We start from the raw sequence: 17,969 nt of genomic DNA, 5'->3' as shown, positions 1-17,969 counted from the left end.
TGTGTAACGATCGTGCCTATGAGTAGTCACTGCACTCCAGCCTGGGCAACATGGCGAGACTCTGTCTCTAAAAAAATGTTTTTAAATAAAAACACAAGAACCGTTTAATAAAGGATTTTTTATTTTATTAATATTATCATTATTTTGAGACGGAGTTTTGCTCTTTTGCCCAGGCTGGAGTGAAGTGGCGCAATCTCGGCTCACTGCAACCTCTGCCCCCGGGTTCAAGCGATTCTCCTGCCTCAGACTCCCGAGTAGCTGGGATTATAGGCTCCCGCCACCATGCCCGGCTAATTTTTGTATTTTTAGTAGAGACGGGGTTTCGCCGTGTTGGCCAAGCTGGTCTCAAACTCCTGACCTCAGGTGATCCACCTGCCTTGGCATCCCAAAGTGCTGGGATTAAAGAAGTGAGCCACTGCACCTGGCCATAAACCATTGTTAATAATGCTAATTCACCCTTTATCTGGAGTAACATAGTAGAAGGTAAACGCAGCAATGAACTAAGAAGCTACCAGCGAGTATTCTTGAAGTCTCTCCCTTTCCCAAGGCACTGACCCCGAACCCCAACCTCCTACAACGGACGACTGTCAGCAGCAGCATAATCTATGGTTCGCAGAATAGACTAATATAGAGTTCTGGCCTGGCCCGCCTGATCCTTGCGAGACACTGATCGAGGCTAAAACCACAGAAGGTAGGATTCTCACTAGCTTTGAGGAAGGGAAGAGGTCCCCCGCTTCAGACTGGGGGAGGCGGGAAGGAAGCAGCCTGCGTCCTACGCCAAGTTCCACAGCACCCGCGCTCCTCACCGATCGTGTCCACGCGGTGAGTGAGGAGCAGAGTCCGAGAGCCGCACCGAGCAGCGGCGGTGGCTGCCTCAGTCCCGGCATGTCCTCCACCAATGACTATCACGTCGAAGTGCGGAGTCCGGGGCGCCGCGCTGTCACTGCTCAACCGTGCCAACGGAAATTGCTGCTTGGTGAAAGAAGCCGCGACCCAACGGCCACAGCCTCGGAAGTAGAACATGCTGGGAGAAAAATCTATCTGACTTTGAAGCTGACACGAGCGACGGTCAAAAAAACCTACGCAACAAGAGACAATCTGCAGGGCGCGGCCATCTTGCTTTAATATCACGGCGTAGGACGTCTACGTCCAGCGTCGCCGCTGATTGGCGGTTTGGAGCTACTTTCCTGGTGAGGGAGATGGGTGGTCGCACGGATGGCCGGTTGTGCATTTTCTTTCCTAGTTCGTGCGGGCTTTTTTTTTTTTTTTTAAATTAATTAATTAATTTATTATTATTTTTTTTTTGAGACAGAGTCTCGCTCTGTTGCCCAGGCTGGAATGCAGTGGCGCGATTTCGGCTCACTGCAAGCTCCGCCTCCCGGGTTCGCGCCATTCTCCTGCCTTAGCCTCCGAGTAGCTGGGGCTACAGGCGCCCGCCACTTCGCCCGGCTAATTTTTTGTATTTTTAGTAGAGACTGGGTTTCACCGTATTAGCCAGGATGTTCTCGATTTCCTGACCTCGTGATCCGCCCGTGCGGGCTTTTTTTGATTTCCTGTGGTTCTGGGTTGGGAGCTCCTACTAAAGGTCATCTTTTGTACTTTCTTAGGCCCTGCAGTCCTTATCGCCAGGTGGCCACCTACGATCAATGAATTTGATCACTTTGCCTTATGAGATCTTTGTGATCTGACAATCTGATACACTGTCACCTTCTGTTTGTCTATAAAAACTAAGGGCTGAAAATAAGAATAGATTCGGGCCGGGCGCGGTGGCTCACGCCTGTATTCCCAGCACTCTGGGAGGCCGAAGCAGGTGGATCACAAGGTCAGGAGATGGAGACCATCCTGGCCAACATGGTGAAACCCCATCGCTACTAAAAAAAAAAAAAAAAAAAAAATTAGCCGGGAGTGGTGGCATGCACCTGTAATCCCAGCTACTCAGGAGACTGAGGCAGGAGAATCGCTTGAACCTGGGAGGCCGAGGTTGCAGTGAGCCAAGATTGTGCCACTGCACTCCAGCCTGGGCGACAGAGCAAGACTCTGTCTCAAAAAAAAAGAAAAAGAAAGAAAAGAAAAAGAATGGCTTCGAAAGGAGTTCAAATATATTTGTGGACTGAAAGATTCATGATGGTGCCTGGGCATGGTGGATCACGCCTGTAATCCTAGCACTTTGGGAGGCCGAGGGGGGCAGATTGCCTGAGCTCAGGAGTTCGAGACCAATCTGGGCAACATGGTGAAACCCCGTCTGTACTAAAATACAAAAAAAAAATTAGCCAGGTGTGGTGGCATGCACCTGTAGTCCCAGCTACTTGGGCGGCTGAGGCAGGAGAATTGCTTGAACCCGTAGGCAGAGGTTGCAGTGAGCCGAGATCGTGCCACTGCACTCCAGCCTGGCGACAAGAGTGAGACTCTGTCTCAAAAAAAAAAAAAAAAAAAAAAAAAGGAGAGAGATCCATGATGGCTAATTGGTTAATTAGAAGAATCGGTTGGTTGGAGGTTAAATGTCCAGCCTTTTGGAATTCACAGCCTTTCTCAATTCACAGCCTTTCTCAATTCACAGCCTTTCTCAGAAAGGAAACGTTTGACTGGAGAATAAAACAAGTGTGGTATTGCAGGATCTGGCCAGCAGCCCACAATGCAATGGGGCTCTTTCTTTGTTCCCAGGCGGATTGGCAGGTCGAGAAATAATAGACACACAGAAGATATTGAAAGCTGGGTCCAGGGGGGTCACTGCCTTCTGGTCCTGAGATGCTGCTAATACACTGGATATACCAGCATTTATTATTAAGTTTAGTGAGGGCAGGGGTAGGTTAGTGAGGGATTTAGGGTCATTTGATTATGAGGTGAGATGGTCACATGGGGATGAAGTAATTCTTATAACATCTGTATGCAGAAGTACAGTATACAGAGATAAGAATTTACAATGTAGTGTGTGCATCAGTAATTTCTAACAGAGCCTTAAAACAGAAACAGTCTTTCCATAACCTATGATTAGCAAGATATTAATCAGCAGTAACAGTTGCAGCAAAAGCTGGTTACAAACAATCCATAGAAACAGGATGTGAAGCTAGACAATCAGTTAGACCAGAAATTCTCAGAAGGGAGTATGCCTTAACCCTAAAAAGGCCTAGAAGAGCCGTGGCAAGATGAGGGCATTTATAGCCCTATCTTACCCATAGGGACAGGCGCCCCTCATGCGTCCGTTTAGAGGCTTTCCACAAGGGTTGCATTCCATTCCCAGAGCTATGAACATCTGCTTTTCTGGGATAGGAATCTTGGTGATGCACGTCCGTTCATAGGCTCTCTGCAGGGGGAAGCACATCACCCGCTGTTGGCTCATTCTGGCAGTCCAACCTGGCATTCTCTTTATACAGTCCTGCATGCAACTTTGTATTTACAATAATCAGGAGCATTTCATCTTTTATTCCGTAGCAATAATTTCAGGGGTCTCCCTACAGTGTGGCAGTTTTATTGTTCTAATTATAAAAAGTATTAAATACATAGGCCGGGAGTGGTGGCTCACACCTGTAATCCCAACACTTTGGGAGGCCAAGGTGGCGGATCACTTGAGTCCACCAGGAGTTTGAGACCAGCCTGGCCAATATGGCGAAACTCTATCTCTACTAAAAATAGAAAAATTAACCTGGCATGGTGCTGCATGCCTGTAGTCCCAGCTACTCAGGAGGCTGAGGCAGGAGAATTGCTTGAACCCAGGAGGCACAGGTTGCAGTGAGCCCAGATGGTGCCATTGCACTCAAGCCTGGGTGACTGAGACCCTTAAAACCCTTTTTTTGAGACCCTGTCTCAAAAAAACAAAACAAAAACCCTTAAATAAATTTAAAAAAGGGAAAAGTTTCTGGCCAGGCGCCGTGGCTCACGCCTGTAATCGCAGCACTTTGGGAGGCCGAGGCGGGTGGATCACTTGAGGTCAGCAGTTTGAGAGCAGCCTGGCCAACATAGTGAAACCCCGTCTCTACTAAAAATACGAAAAATTAGCCGGGCGTGGTGGCGGGCGTCTGTAATCCCAGCTACCCGGGAGGCTGAGGTAGGAGAATTGCTTGAACCCAGGAGGCGGAGGTTGCAGTGAGCCAAGATCGCACCATTGCACTTCGGCCTGGGTGACAAGAGCGAAATTCCGTCTCAAAAAAAAAAAAAAAAAGAAAGAAGAAAAAGAAAAAAAAGAAAAGAAAAAGTTTCTGTGGCAGGGCACAGTGGCTCATGCCTACAATCCCAACACTTTGGGAGGTTGAGGAGGGAGAATCGCTTGAGTCTAGGAGTTCGAGACCAGCCTGGGCAACATAGTAAGACCTCCCCATGTATACAAAAAAATTAAAAAGAAAAGAAAAAGCTGGGCATGGTGTCCGCACCTGTAGTAACAGCTACTCAGGATGCTGAGGTGGGAGGATCGCTTGAGCCCTGGTGGCTGAGGTTGCAGTGAGCCGAGATTGCGCCCCCCTAACTCAAACCAAAATTAAATTTAAAAAAACTTTCACTTGAAAGAGAAAAGTTTCTCTGTCAATGTTTTCGTTTTGTTCTGTTTTGTTTTGTTTTGTTTTGTGATGGACTCTTTTTCTGTTGCCCAGGCTGGAGTGCAGTGGCGCGATCTCGGCTCACTGCAACCTCTGCCTCCCGGGTTCAAGCAGTTCTCTGTCTCGGCCTCCCGAGTAGATGGGACTACAGGCGCCACCAAGCCCTGCTAATTTTTTGTATTTTTAGTAGAGACGGGGTTTCACCATGTTGGCCAGGAAGGTCTCGATGTCTTGGCCTCGTGATCCGCCCGCCTCGGCCTCCCAAACTGCTGAGATTACAGGCGTGAGCCACCACGCCTGGCCTCTTTTTCTTTTTTGAGACAGAGTCTCGCTCTGTCGCCCAGGCTGGAGTGAAGTGGCACGTCTCGGCTCACTGCAACCTCCGCCTCCCGGGTTCAAGTGATTCTCCAGCCTCAGCCTCCCGAGTAGCTGGGATTACAGGTGCCTGCCACCACGCCCAGCTAATATTTGTATTTTTTAGTAGAGACGGGGTTTCTTTCGCCTTGTTGGCCAGGCTGGTCTTGAACTCCTGACCTCAGGTGATCCGCCCACCTCGGTCTCCCAGATTGCTGGGATTACAGGCGTGAGTCACTGTGCCCAGGCAACACACACACACACACACACACACACATATATATATTTAATTATAAGAAAAACCAGGTCTTGCTGGGTTGCCCAGGCTGGTCTCAAACTCCTGAGCTCAAGCGACCCGCCTGCCTCGGCCTCTCGGATGCTGAGGTTACAGGCGTGAGCCACCGCGCCTGGCCCTACCTCATCTTCTTAAGACAGGGGCACGGATTGCCTGGAGAGTTAGAAACTTCGAGACTTTTGTAGCCTCAGGAAAGGCCGCGGCCAGCCTCTTCGCGGCATGGGCGTGGCTCCCAGCGACTTCCCAGCCTGGGGTTCCCCTTCGGGTCGCAGACTCTGTGTGCCCGCCAGTAGTGGTTGGTTTCCAACAGCTGCTGCTGGCTCTTCCTCTTGCGGCCTTTTCCTGAAACAGATTCTTCTTTCGGGGAACAGAAAGCGCCAGCCATGCAGCCTTGGCACGGAAAGGCCATGCAGAGAGCTTCCGAGGCCGGAGCCACTGCCCCCAAGGCTTCCGCGCGGAATGCCAGGGGCGCCCCGACGGATCCCAACGAGTCTCCGGCTGCCCCCGAGGCCGCCCTGCCTAAGGCGGGAAAGTTCGGCCCCGCCAGGAAGTCGGGATCCCGGCAGAAAAAGAGCGCCCCGGACACCCAGGAGAGGCCGCCCGTCCGCGCAACCGGGGCCCGCGCCAAAAAGGCCCCTCAGCGCGCCCAGGACACGCAGCCGTCTGACGCCACCAGCGCCCCTGGGGCAGAGGGGCTGGAGCCTCCTGCGGCTCGGGATCCGGCTCTTTCCAGGGCTGGTTCTTGCCGCCAGAGGGGCGCGCGCTGCTCTACGAAGCCAAGACCCCCGCCCGGGCCCTGGGACGTGCCCAGCCCCGGCCTGCCGGTCTCGGCCCCCATTCTCGTAAGGAGGGATGCGGCGCCTGGGGCCTCGAAGCTCCGGGCGGTTTTGGAGAAGTTGAAGCTCAGCCGCGATGATATCTCCACGGCGGCGGGGATGGTGAAAGGGGTTGTGGACCACCTGCTGCTCAGACTGAAGTGCGACTCCGCGTTCAGAGGCGTCGGGCTGCTGAACACCGGGAGCTACTATGAGCACGTGAAGGTGAGCTGCTTGGCGCCATCCCGCCGAGCCCCGCTGCTCGGCCTTCCCCAATCCGCAGTCCCTACCTTCCCCGGGTCGCGCCCCTCACTTCCCTTCGGAAGTAACTTAGACTTTTGCATGTTTTTCGGTAGCCTAGTCTAAGTAAAACGACAAACCGTTCGTTTATTCATCTACACATCCAACGATCAGACAACCAACCGGTACTGATTGCTGGCTAATTTCAAGACACTGCTCCCGGGGGAATTCAAATGTATGCGTTCATTCATGCAAGCCGACATGTGTCGAGTTTCCGTAACAGGGCAGTGTTTGATGGTGTGGACCTGAGGTCCCAAGTCAGATATTGACTTGGATAATTTGAAGTGGTCTGTTAAAAATTCCACGTAGACTTTTTCCTATGAGGAAGACCTCTTACTCCATAGAAAAAAGATCTTCAGTTTCTCTCCCCCTCTTCCTCCCTGCCCCCTCTCCTGCTATCCCGTCTGACCCCAATTTCTTTTTTTTCTTTTTTCTTTTCTTTTTTTTTTTTTTGAGGCGGAGTCTCGCTGCGTCCCCCAGGCTGGAGTGCAGTGGCGCGATCTCGGCTCACTGCAAGCTCCGCCTCCCGGGTTCACGCCATTCTCCTGCCTCAGCTTCCCGAGTAGCTGGGACTACAGGCGCCCGCCACCATGCCCGGCTAATTTTTTTTGTATTTTTAGTAGAGACGGTGTTTCACCGTGTTAGCCAGGATGGTCTCGATCTCCTGACCTCGTGATTCGCTCGTCTCGGCCTCCCAAAGTGCTGGGATTACAGGCGTGAGCTACCGTGCCCGGCCGTCTGTCCCCAATTTCTTACACAGAAATCATGGGAAGCTTACAGTATAATGTTAAACAAACAAGAATATCTCCTACAGATACTAAAACGCTTTCTAGATACACATTCCGTATAATTGCTTCGATGTGTGTATTACACAGCTCCATTTGCTTGTGGGTGATTGAGTCATTAATCATTCCTGTGTAAATTGAAAGTTTAGAAGCAGGTTCCTGACTGGAGCGTGTTTCTTGCCCAGCAAGAGATTTGTTTCTTTTTCTTTTTCTTTCTTTCTTTCTTTTTTTTTTTTGAGACGGAGTTTCGCTCTTGTTACCCAGGCTGGAGTGCAATGGCGCGATCTCGGCTCACCTCAACCTCCGCCTCCCAGGTTCAAGCGATTCTCCTGTCTCAGCCTCCTGAGTAGATGGGATTACAAGCATGAGCCTCCACCCTGGCTAATTTTGTATTTTTAGTAGAGACGGGCTTTCTCCATGTTGGTCAGGCTGGTCTAGAACTCCCGACCTCAGGTGATCTGCCAGCCTCAGCCTCCCAAAGTGCTGGGATTACAGGTGTGAGCCACCGCGCCCGGCTTCTTTTCTCTTCTTTTTTCTCTTCTCTTCTCTTTTCTTCTCTCTGTCTCTCTGTCTCTCTCTTTTCCTCCCTCCCTCCCTCCCTCTCTTCCTCTCTCTCTCTCTCTCTTCATTTCGTTCTTTCTTTTCTTTCTTCTTTCTTCTTTTTTTGATGGAGTTTCACTCTTGTTGCCCAGGCTGTAGTGCAGTGATGCCATCTAGGTTTCACTGCAACCTCCGGCTTCCAGGTTCAAGCGATTCTCCTGCTTCAGCCTTCCAAATAGCAGGGATTACAGGTGCCTGCCCCCACTCCCGGCTAATTTATGTATTTTTAGTAGAGACGGGGTTTCACCATGTTGGCCAGGCTGGTCTCGAACTCTGACCTCAGATGATCCACCTGCCTCGGCCTCCCTAAGTGCTGGGATTACAGGCTTGAGCCACGGCACCCAGCCAAGACTGTGTCTTGAGCATGATTCTTTTTAATTAACTAATTTACTTTTCAGCATCAGATATGTCTCTGATTGAGCATGATTCTTATTACGTAAGTATCAATTCAGTTCAATTACTGTATATGGCGGGTCCAAAGGAAAAAGAAAGTTACTAGTTAGAATTAGAGAACAAGACATTCAGAAGACAGTCTCCATTCAGAACCACTTTGTGTGTGTGTGTGTGTGTGTGTGTGTGTGTGTGTGTGTGTGTGTTTGAGACAGAGTCTCACTCTGTCACCCAGGCTGGAGTGCAGTGGCGCGATCTCGGCTCACTGCAAGCCCTGCCTACTGGGTTCACACCATTCTCCTGCCTCAGCCTCCCAAGTAGCTGGGACTACAGGCGCCCGCCACCATGCCCAGCTAATTTTTGTATTTTTAGTAGAGACAGGGTTTCACCGTGTTAGCCAGGCTGGTCTCTATCTCCTGACCTCATGATCTTCCCGCCTTGGCCTCCCAAAGTGCTGGGATTACAGGTGGGAGCCACCATGCCCAGCCCAGAACCACTTTGTTTTTAAAAATTATGCCAATGAAAAGAAATCCAGTGAAATTTGTTTTATCTAAAACTTTTTCTTTTTTTCTTTTTCTTTTTTTCTGGGGATGGAGTCTTGCTCTGTCACCCAGGGTGGAGTGCAGTGATGTGATCTTGGCTCACTGTAACCTCTGCCTCCCGGGTTCAAGTGAGTCTCCTGCCTCAGCCTCCAGAGTAACTGGGATTATAGGCGGGCGTCACCTCACCTGGCTAATTTTGTATTTTTAGTAGAGATAAGGTTTCAGCATGTTGGCCAGGCTGGTCTCGAACTCCTGACCTCAAGTGATCCACCTGTATCAGCCTTTCAAAGTGCTGGGATTACAGGCGTGAGCCACTACACCCAGCCTAAAACTTTTTCTATTACTGATTATGAGATATATGTGGGCCAGGTACAGTGGACTCATGCCTGTGATCCTAGCACCATGGGAGGCTGAGGCGGGAGTTTGAGTCCAGCCTGGACAACATAGTGAGACCCCAGCTCTACCAAAAATAAGTTAAAAATTAACTGGATGTGGTGGCACACACAGGTAGTCCCAGCTACCTGGGACTACAAATTCTAGGTAAAAAAAAATCTTGAAAATACGTGGGAAGTTTCTTGTAGAAATTCCCTGTAGAATTGTCAGTCCATATGTTCTTTTCATTCTAAGTGTTAATGTACTTTACTATTTATATAGTTTGGACTCAGTGAAAAGGTTACATAGAAATCAATTAATTGTAGTTTTTTTTGTTTGTTTGTTTTTGTTTTGTTTTGTTTTGAGACAGAGTTTCACTCTTGTTGCCTGGGCTGGAGTACAATGGCGTGGGTGGCCTCAGCTCACTGCAACCTCTGCCTCCCAGGTTCAAGCGATTCTCCTGCCTCAGCCTCCCGAGTAGCTGGGATTACAGGAATGCACCACCATGCCTGGCTAATTTTTTGTGTTTTTAGTAGAGATGGGGTTTCTCCATGTTGGTAAGGCTGGTCTCAAACTCCTGACCTCAGGTGATCCACCCGTCTCAGCCTCCCAAAGTACTGGGATTACAGGCGTGAGCCACCGTGCCCGGCCAGTGGTTTTAAGTAATGGTTTATTAACTGGTAAAGAAAAGGAACAAACTACAGCAACATGAACAGTGAAAATGAATTACATAAATAATGTTGAACAACAACAAAAAGAACGTAAAGGAATACATACAGCTGATGCAGCAAGACAAGGAAAATAAAGGCATAAGATGGGAAAAAGAGTGATGAAATCGTTCTGTGTAGATGACTTGATTGGCTTCATATATAAACTGTTGGAAATAATTAGTAAATTAGCAAAATTGCTGGTTGCAAAGTCAACAAACAAAAATAAAAATATTTCAATATACTAACAAGATTAAAAACAAAATGAAAATACCATTTAGAATATCATCAAAAATATCAAAGCTAGGTCCATTGGTGCATTCTGATAGTCCCAGCTGTTTGGGAGGCCGAGGTGGGAGAATCACATCAAGTCAGGAGTTTGAGGCTGCAGTGCACTATGATCTATCTGTGAGTAGCCACTGTACTCCAGCCTAGAGATCCCATCTCTAAAAAATAAAAATTGAAAACTTTGGCCAGGCATGGTGGCTCACGCCTATAATCCCAGCACTTTGGGAGGTAGAGGCAGGCAGATCACTTGAGGTCAGGAGTTTGAGACCAGCCTGGTCAACATGGCAAAACCCTGTCTCTACTAAAAATACAAAAATTAGCTGGGCGTGTTGGTGCGCGCCTGTATTCCCAGCTACTTGGGAGGCTGAGGCAGGAGAATTGCTTGAGCCCAGGAAGCTGAGGTTGCAGTGAGCCAAGCTTGCTCCATTGCACTCCAGCCTCAGTGACAAGCGTGAAACTCTGTCTCCAAAAAAACAAAAAACTGAAAACTTGAAAAACAATTTAAAAATCAAATATTTAGGAATAAATATCACTAAAGATATTCAAAACTTAAAAACATAACTGGGTAAATTTGAAGAGGAAGTAATTGACAACTATGTCGTGTTCATTTTTCCTCAAATTGTTCTAGATTTAATGCAATCAGTTGAAATATGATCAGTTTTTTAAATTAAATTGACAAACTGATTAAAATATGTATTCATTTATTTTTTGAGATGGAGTCTCGCACTGTCGCCCAGGCTGGAGTGCAGTGGTACGATCTCGGCTCACTGCAACCTCCACCTCCCGGGTTCAAGCAAGTCTCCTGCCTCAGCCTCCTGAGTGGCTGGAACTACAGGTGCATGCCACCACACCTAGCTAATTTTCATATTTTTAATAGAGACGAGGTTCCACCATGTTGGCCAGGATGGTCTTGATCTCTTGACCTTGTGATTCGCCTGCCTCGTCCTCCCAAACTGCTGGGATTACAAGCGTGAGCCACCGCGCCTGGCCGAAAGGACGATTTTTTTTTCAATAAATAATGCTGGGTCAATTGGATATCTATGTAGGAAAAACATGAACCTTGATTCCCTACCACATATCATACACAAATTTTTTTTTTTTTTTGAGATGGAGTCTTGCTCTGTTGCCCAGGCTGGAGTACAGTGACACTATTTTGGCTCACTGCAACATCTGCCTTCCAGGTTCAAGCAATTCTCCTGCTTCAGCCTCCTGAGTAGCTGGGATTACAGGCGCATGCCACTATGCCCGGCTAATTTTTGTATTTTTAGTAGAGACGGGGTTTCACCATGTTGGACCAGGCTGGTCTCAAACACCTGACCTCAGGTGAATCGCCCACCTCGGCCTCCCAGAGTGCTGGGATTACAGGCATGAGCCACTGCACCTGGCCCCACAAAATTTAATTATAGGTGTGAGCCACTGCACTTGGCCTAAAATCATTTTTAGTTATAAAAATAATACTAGGTCATGGTAAAAAAAATTAATTCAGTGTAGAACCTACAAAATGAAACTGGTAATACTCTTCCACCTCCTGCCAGCTCCACTAGTCCCACTCCCAGAGGGTATATATAGACATTATGAATCTTGCTTTTTAAAGTTAAGTTTTAAGTGGAAATTTTTTAAAAAGTTCCAGTCACTTGGAAAATATTCATAAGCAAATATTTCAGTGCTATTTTTACTGTTTCTTAGATTTCTGCACCTAATGAATTTGATGTCATGTTTAAACTGGAAGTCCCCAGAATTCAACTAGAAGAATATTCCAACACTCGTGCATATTACTTTGTGAAATTTAAAAGAAATCCGAAAGAAAATCCTCTGAGTCAGTTTTTAGAAGGTGAAATATTATCAGCTTCTAAGATGCTGTCAAAGTTTAGGAAAATCATTAAGGAAGAAATTAACAACATTAAAGGTAAGACTTTTGCCTTTTGATTCTTAAAGGTTTAATTATACCTAGTAATTGCCAATGTACACTCCCATTCTCATGTTTCTTGACCTCTCTGCAGTAAGAAAAAGTGCAGTAGAGAGGTCAAGAAACATCAGTACAGGAGTGTACATTGGCAATTACTTATAATATGATTACAAGATTATAAAGTACAGAAGGGTAGAGGTCTTTATCTATTTGTTCTCTAATGAATCCTAAATAACTAGAACACCTACACATTAGATAATCAATGAATATTGATTAAATTAAATGATTAAATTAGATAAAATAATCAATGAATATTGATTAAATTGATGGATAAATGAATCTACACTCTCTGCCTAGGTATTTCATCCATTCCCAATGCCACCTATATGATGATGACTCCCAAATGTTTGCAGCCCAAATGTATCCTTTGCACTCCAAACCTATATCCAGCTACATACTTAACATATCCACTTTGATGTTGATGTAACACAGGAATCTATAACCAAACATATCCAAAGCGAATAAACATAACTTAATTCATATACCAAATTATGTTTTGCCTCAGTCCTTCCCATCTCAGAAAATGGCACAATCAATCCACCCAGATGCACCATCCGGAAACCTGGGAACCATCTTAATTTAATCCTCTCTGTTACCCCCTATGCTTAATCCAGATGCAAGTGCTGCTACAGCTTGGACCTGTCTGCTGCTTCAATCCCAGCACCCTACTCCCACCCCACCTAAGCTGCCACCATCTTTTACCTGAACTATTACATCATTTTCCTTTCTAATCTCCCTATTTGCCTTCTTATAATATCTGTCCTTAGAAGCCAGAGTAAATGTTTTAAAATACAAAGCCAGTCATTACTCTCTGATGAAAACCTGGCTTCTCAATGATCAGATAATAAAATCTGGTGCCAGGCGCAGTGGCTCACACCTGTAATCCCAGCACTTTGGGAGGCTGAGGTGCGTGGATCACCTGAGCTCAGGAGTTTGAGACCAGCCTGGCCAACATGGAGAAACCCCATCTCTACTAAAAATACAAAAATTAGCCGGATGTGGTGGCACGTGTCTGTAATCTCAGCTACTTGGGAGACTGAGGCAGGAGAATTGCTTCAACCTGGGAGGCAGAGGTTGCAGTAAGCCGAGATCGGGCCATTGCACTCCAGCCTGAGTGACAAGAGCGAAACTCCATCTCAAAATAAAATAAAATAAAATAAAATTAAATTAAAATCTGGCCAGGCGCAGTGGCTCACACCTGTAATCCCAGCACTTTGGGAAGCTGAGGTAGGTGTATCACGAGGTCAGGAGTTCAAGACCAGCCTGGCTAAGATGGTGAAACCCCATCTATACTAAAAATACAAAAATTAGCCAGGCGTGGTGGTGGATGCCTGTAATCCCAGCTACTTGGGAGGCTGAGGCAGGAGAATCGCTTGAACCCGGGAGGTGGAGGTTGCAGTGAGCCGAGATCGTGCCACTGCACTCCAGCCCGGGCGACAGAGCAAGACTCCGTCTCAAAAATAAAATGAAATCTAAACTCCTTTTCAGGGTCTACAAGTCAGTACAGAATCTGGTCCCTGGCTGCCTCTTCAGCTTCATTTCATGTAACTTCATCTTTTCCGCAAGAGCCTCTTTTTGTTCCTAGATCTTTCCAAGCTCTATTTTTCTACCTCAGGGCTTGGCTCCACCACCCCATTCCACCCTAATTGCTATCACTTTTCCCAGTTTATTCCCTTCAGAGCACTCACTGCAATTTGTGTTGTATGTTATTATGCTATTAGATTAAGAGCTTTATCTTGCAAGCACAGACGTACAATTAATAACAAATGGAAAAAATGATTATCTTGTATACTAGAAAGTAGTAAGTGCTGTTGTGAAGAAGTACAGCAAAGTGAGAGGGATCAGGAATGTGGGAGATGGAGGTGGGGAGGAAGTTGCAATGTTAAGTAGAGTGGTAAGAAGAGAATTCCATTAGAGTTTGGGAAGAGCCAGGCGCCGTGGCTCACGCCTGTAATCCCAACACTTTGGGAGGCCGAGGCGGGTGGATCACGAGGTCAGGAGTTCAAGACCAGCCTGGCCAAGATGGTGAAACCCCGTCTCAACTAAAAATACAAAAAACTAGCCGGGCGTGGTGGCGGGTGCCTGTAATCCCAGCTACTTGGGAGGCTGAGGCAGAGAATTGCTTGAACCCAGGAGGCGGAGGTTGCAGTGAGCTGAGACCGCGCCACTGAACTCCAGCCTGGGCGACAGAGTGAGACCCTGTCTCAGAAAAAAAAAAAAAGAAAAAGAGTTTGGGAAGAAGAGAATGAGCAAAAGGAGACTATGAGTGTTTTGTAGAAGGAGCGGTCACTGTTTGGAATGCTACTGACATCCAGAAATCCAATGGATTTGTTCTTTGGTCTTGTGGGGTTGACAAGAGAAATGTCAGTGGGGTGATGGACACAGAGTGAAAAGGCAGGGTTGCAGTGGAGATAACATGTGTAGGCCACTCTAGAAAGTTCTGTCTGGGCTAACTGTGGTGTCTCAGCACTTTGGGAGGCCAAGGCAGAAGGATTGCTTGAGCCCAGGAGTTCAAGACCAGCCTGGGCAACAAAGTGAGAGTCCATCTCTACAAAAAAAAATTTTAGGCCGGGTATGGTGGCTCATGCCTGTAATCCCAGCACTTTGGGAGGCCGAGGTGGGCGGATCACAAGGTCAGGAGTTCAAGACCAGCCTGGCCAAGATGATGAAACCCCGTCTGTACTAAAAATACAAAAATTAGCCAGGTGTGGTGGCAGACGCCTATAATCATAGCTACTCAGGAAGTTGAGGCAAAAGAATTGCTTGAGCCTGGGAGACAGAGGTTGCAGTGAGCTGAGATTGCGCCACTGCACTCCAGCCTGGGCGACAGAGCAAGACTGTCTCAGAAAAAAAAAAAAGAAAGAAAAAAGAAAAAAACATTTTTTTAATTAGCCAGGAGTGGTGGCATGTGCCTGTGGTCCCAGCTACATACGATGCTGAGGCAAGAGGATTGCTTGAACCTAGGAGGTTGAGGCTGCAGTGAGCCATGTTCACGCTACTGCACTCCAGCCTGGGTGACAGAACGGGACCCTGTCTCAAAAAAAAAAAAAAAAAAAAAGTTTGGGCTGGAAGGAAACAGAAAGATGGGTGAGTATGGAGAGGAGGAAGATGTGGGGTGAAAGGAGAGGTATACCCTATAACCCTTTGTATGAATTTCAGAATAATCTAGCAGGGAGGGAGAGATGGCTGATGTAGGAGAGGAAATAGTTGAAGAGCATGGTACTTGAGAAGTTGAGAAGGAAGGGATCCAGAGACTATGGGCAGAGGTGGCCTTTGAAAGGTAGATGGAGGGCCAGGCACAGTGGCTCACACTTGTAACCCCAGCACTTTGGGAGGCCAAGGTAGGCAGATCATTTGAGCTCAAGAGTTCAAGACCAGCCTGGCCAACATGGTGAAACCCTGTCTCTACTAAAAATACAAAAATTAGCCAGGTGTGGTGGTGCATGCCTGTAATCCCAGCGACTCAGGAGGTTGAGGCAGGAGAATCACTTGAAGCTGGGAGGTGGAGTTTGCAGTGAGCTGATATCACACCACTGCACTGCATCCAGCCTGGGCTACAGAGCAAGACTTTGTCTCAAAAAAAGTAAGGTAGATGGACACTTACTTCCTCAGTGGTAACAGGAGAGGTGGCCAGGTTTGGGTAACAGGTGGCCAGGTTTGCAGATTTTTCTAGCATTTTCTCCTTTGTGCTCTACTTCGTCACTGTGGAAGTCTTATCTGAGAGTAGTAGTCTTTACTGCTTATAAACCCCCAACTGCCAAAGCCATCTAAATTTCTGACCATAGCCACCCACCCAGCAGCCATCTCCACCTGAGTGTCCCACAGGTATCTAGAGCTCATTGTATCTCATGAAGTTCAGCTTGGCCCAATCTTTCTTCTTCCTGCTTATTCTATTTTGAGGAATGGAACCAACATCAGCCATTAGGCCTAGGAAGGCCAAGATCCTGGGATGGCATCCCAAGGCTCCTACTTTCCTCCTCACATCGTAGACTCAACTCATGACCACTTATGTTGATTTGGACTTCTTTAGTTGCTCTCACTTCTTCCCCGTGTCTTGATGCTCACTACCTCTGTGCTGCCATGGCACCCAGCCTCTGTGCCAGGCTGTTGCTGTGGTCTTTTTGCTGCCTGTCTCTTCCCTCTTGCCCATCTGGCCTCTTCTCTAGGCTTCCCTCCATTCTGCCATCTATAATTTGTAATGAAAATTTAACCAGGCACAGTGGCACATGCCTGTAATCCCAGCTACTCAGGAAGCTGAGGCAGGAGGATCAATTGAACCCGGGAGGCAGAAGTTGCGGTGAGCCGAGATCGTGCCACTGCACTCCAGCCTGGGCAACAAGACAACAAGAGTGAAACTCTGTCTCAAAAAAAAAAAGAAAAAAGAAAAGAAAAGAAAAAGAAGAAAATTTAATCACAGCACTCTTAAACCTCAAAGTCTACAGAGACCTCTTCATCATTATATGCCCCACACCATCTTGACAATGCCTCCCAATGGGAGATATCAGTAATTATTGTGTTTTTTGTTTTTTGTTTTTTCCTTTTTTGAGACAGAGTCTTAATCTGTCGCCCAGGCTGGAGTGCAGTCTTGTGATCTCGGCTCACTGCAACCTCCGCCTCCTGGGTTCAAGCGATTCTCATGCCTCAGCCTCCCGAGTAGCTGGGATTACAGGCATTCGCCACCATGCCCGGCTAATTTTTGTATTTTTAGTAGAGATGGGGTTCCACCATGTTGGCCAGGCTGGTCTCGAACTCCTGACCTCAAGTGATCCACCTGTCTCGGCCTCCCAAAGTGCTGCGATTACAGGCATGAGCCATCATGCCCAGCCAATATTGGTTTAGTAAAACACTTTGCCTTTTAGAGCCAGTTTCTGTTTTACCACTAATGTTTACTTCATACTTAGCACACCAGAGATCTTCAATTATAGTTACATTATTTCCCCTGTATTTCCAGAGAAAATTGGATTAATAAATACTTTCTTTTCTTTTATATGTTCAACCGGATACAGATGTCATCATGAAGAGGAAAAGAGGAGGGAGCCCTGCTGTAACACTTCTTATTAGTGAAAAAATATCTGTGGATATAACCCTGGCTTTGGAATCAAAAAGTAGCTGGCCTGCTAGCACCCAAGAAGGCCTGCCCATTAAAAACTGGCTTTCAGCAAAAGTTAGGAAGCAACTAAGACTAAAGCCATTTTACCTTGTACCCAAGCATGCAAAGGAAGGAAATGGTTTCCAAGGTATTTTAAATATTAAAGTTAACTTAAAGACATAAAAGAGTTGTTAATGTTGTATGTTCAGGCGGTATAAGATCAACAGCCAACCAATGCTGTTGTCATTTCAAGAGCCATCAGGCAAAATAGGTTATAAGATGGGAGTCTGGTGACAGACAGAATTGAAAAGGGCAAAGTTGTAGTATTAATATCAAATCCTCAGCTTTAAAATGTCTAGCAATCCATATTTGAATTTTATTTTTTTTTTTTTCGGTAAAGAAAAGCAGTATTGGCCTTGGAGTCAGACTGCCCTGGTTCTGAATCCTGAGGCTCCTTCTACTAGTTGTGTGAATTCGAGCTAGTTATGATGCTTTCTAAACCCATTTGCTCATCTGTACACTGTGTTAACCAAAAGTACTTGAAAAATTCTGGAAAGATAAAATGTACATGCAGTTCTGTGGCCAATTCTGTTCATGCCAGTTATACGTTGTTACATATTAATATTATCATTAGAGTCTAGACTCTCATTCTCAGCCCTGGTTCTCTCTTTCCTTCATCTTCCCATTCCACTGCTCCTATGCAGCGTGTCTCAGCCTCACAGATCAGGACAGGTTTTCAGGCTGTGCTCTTGGGTAAAATTCAACTTCCAAGAACCAGACTGAGTTGGTCTACAGCTAAAACTTTATAATGGTGATATTTTTGAAGGTAGAAGGAAGTAACTTTTTTTTTCTTTCTTTCTTTCTTTTTTTTTTTTTTTCTGAGACAGAGTTTTGCTCTTGTTGCCCAGGCTGAAGTGCAGTGGCACAATCTCAGCTTGCT

General features: G+C 46.8%; 2 protein-coding genes across 20 annotated transcripts in view; one reads left to right on the top strand and one right to left on the bottom strand.

Moving 5' to 3' along the window:
• The window catches only part of MTO1 (mitochondrial tRNA translation optimization 1), a 43,399-nt gene extending 40,991 nt beyond the window's left edge, over window positions 1-2,408 (bottom strand). For 5 of the 17 annotated variants that reach the window (XR_010157731.1, XM_527435.9, XM_054686041.2 and 2 more), the window contains exon 1: window positions 807-1,139. Coding sequence is in view for 8 of the 17 variants with exons in the window: in XM_527435.9 (XP_527435.3) it covers window positions 807-1,023 (217 nt within the window). In the remaining 9 variants the exon portion in view is untranslated. Of the gene's footprint in view, window positions 1-704 lie in introns of all 17 variants that reach the window. The other 12 variants (XM_063812509.1, XM_063812513.1, XM_063812504.1 and 9 more) reach the window with 7 other exon arrangements.
• A 3,002-nt stretch (window positions 2,409-5,410) lies between these two features.
• The window catches only part of CGAS (cyclic GMP-AMP synthase), a 28,237-nt gene continuing 15,678 nt past the window's right edge, over window positions 5,411-17,969 (top strand). For 2 of the 3 annotated variants that reach the window (XR_010157732.1, XM_009451552.5), the window contains exons 1-3: window positions 5,411-6,215; window positions 11,661-11,880; window positions 16,947-17,177. Coding sequence is in view for 2 of the 3 variants with exons in the window: in XM_009451552.5 (XP_009449827.1) it covers window positions 5,559-6,215; window positions 11,661-11,880; window positions 16,947-17,177 (1,108 nt within the window). In the remaining variant the exon portion in view is untranslated. The remainder of the gene's footprint in view (window positions 6,216-11,660; window positions 11,881-16,946; window positions 17,178-17,969) is intronic. The other variant, XM_009451553.5, reaches the window with a different exon arrangement.

Source organism: Pan troglodytes, chromosome 5 (assembly GCF_028858775.2).
Source record: "Pan troglodytes isolate AG18354 chromosome 5, NHGRI_mPanTro3-v2.0_pri, whole genome shotgun sequence".
Classification (NCBI taxonomy): domain Eukaryota; kingdom Metazoa; phylum Chordata; class Mammalia; order Primates; family Hominidae; genus Pan; species Pan troglodytes.
This window is presented reverse-complemented; position numbering and strand designations above follow the sequence as displayed.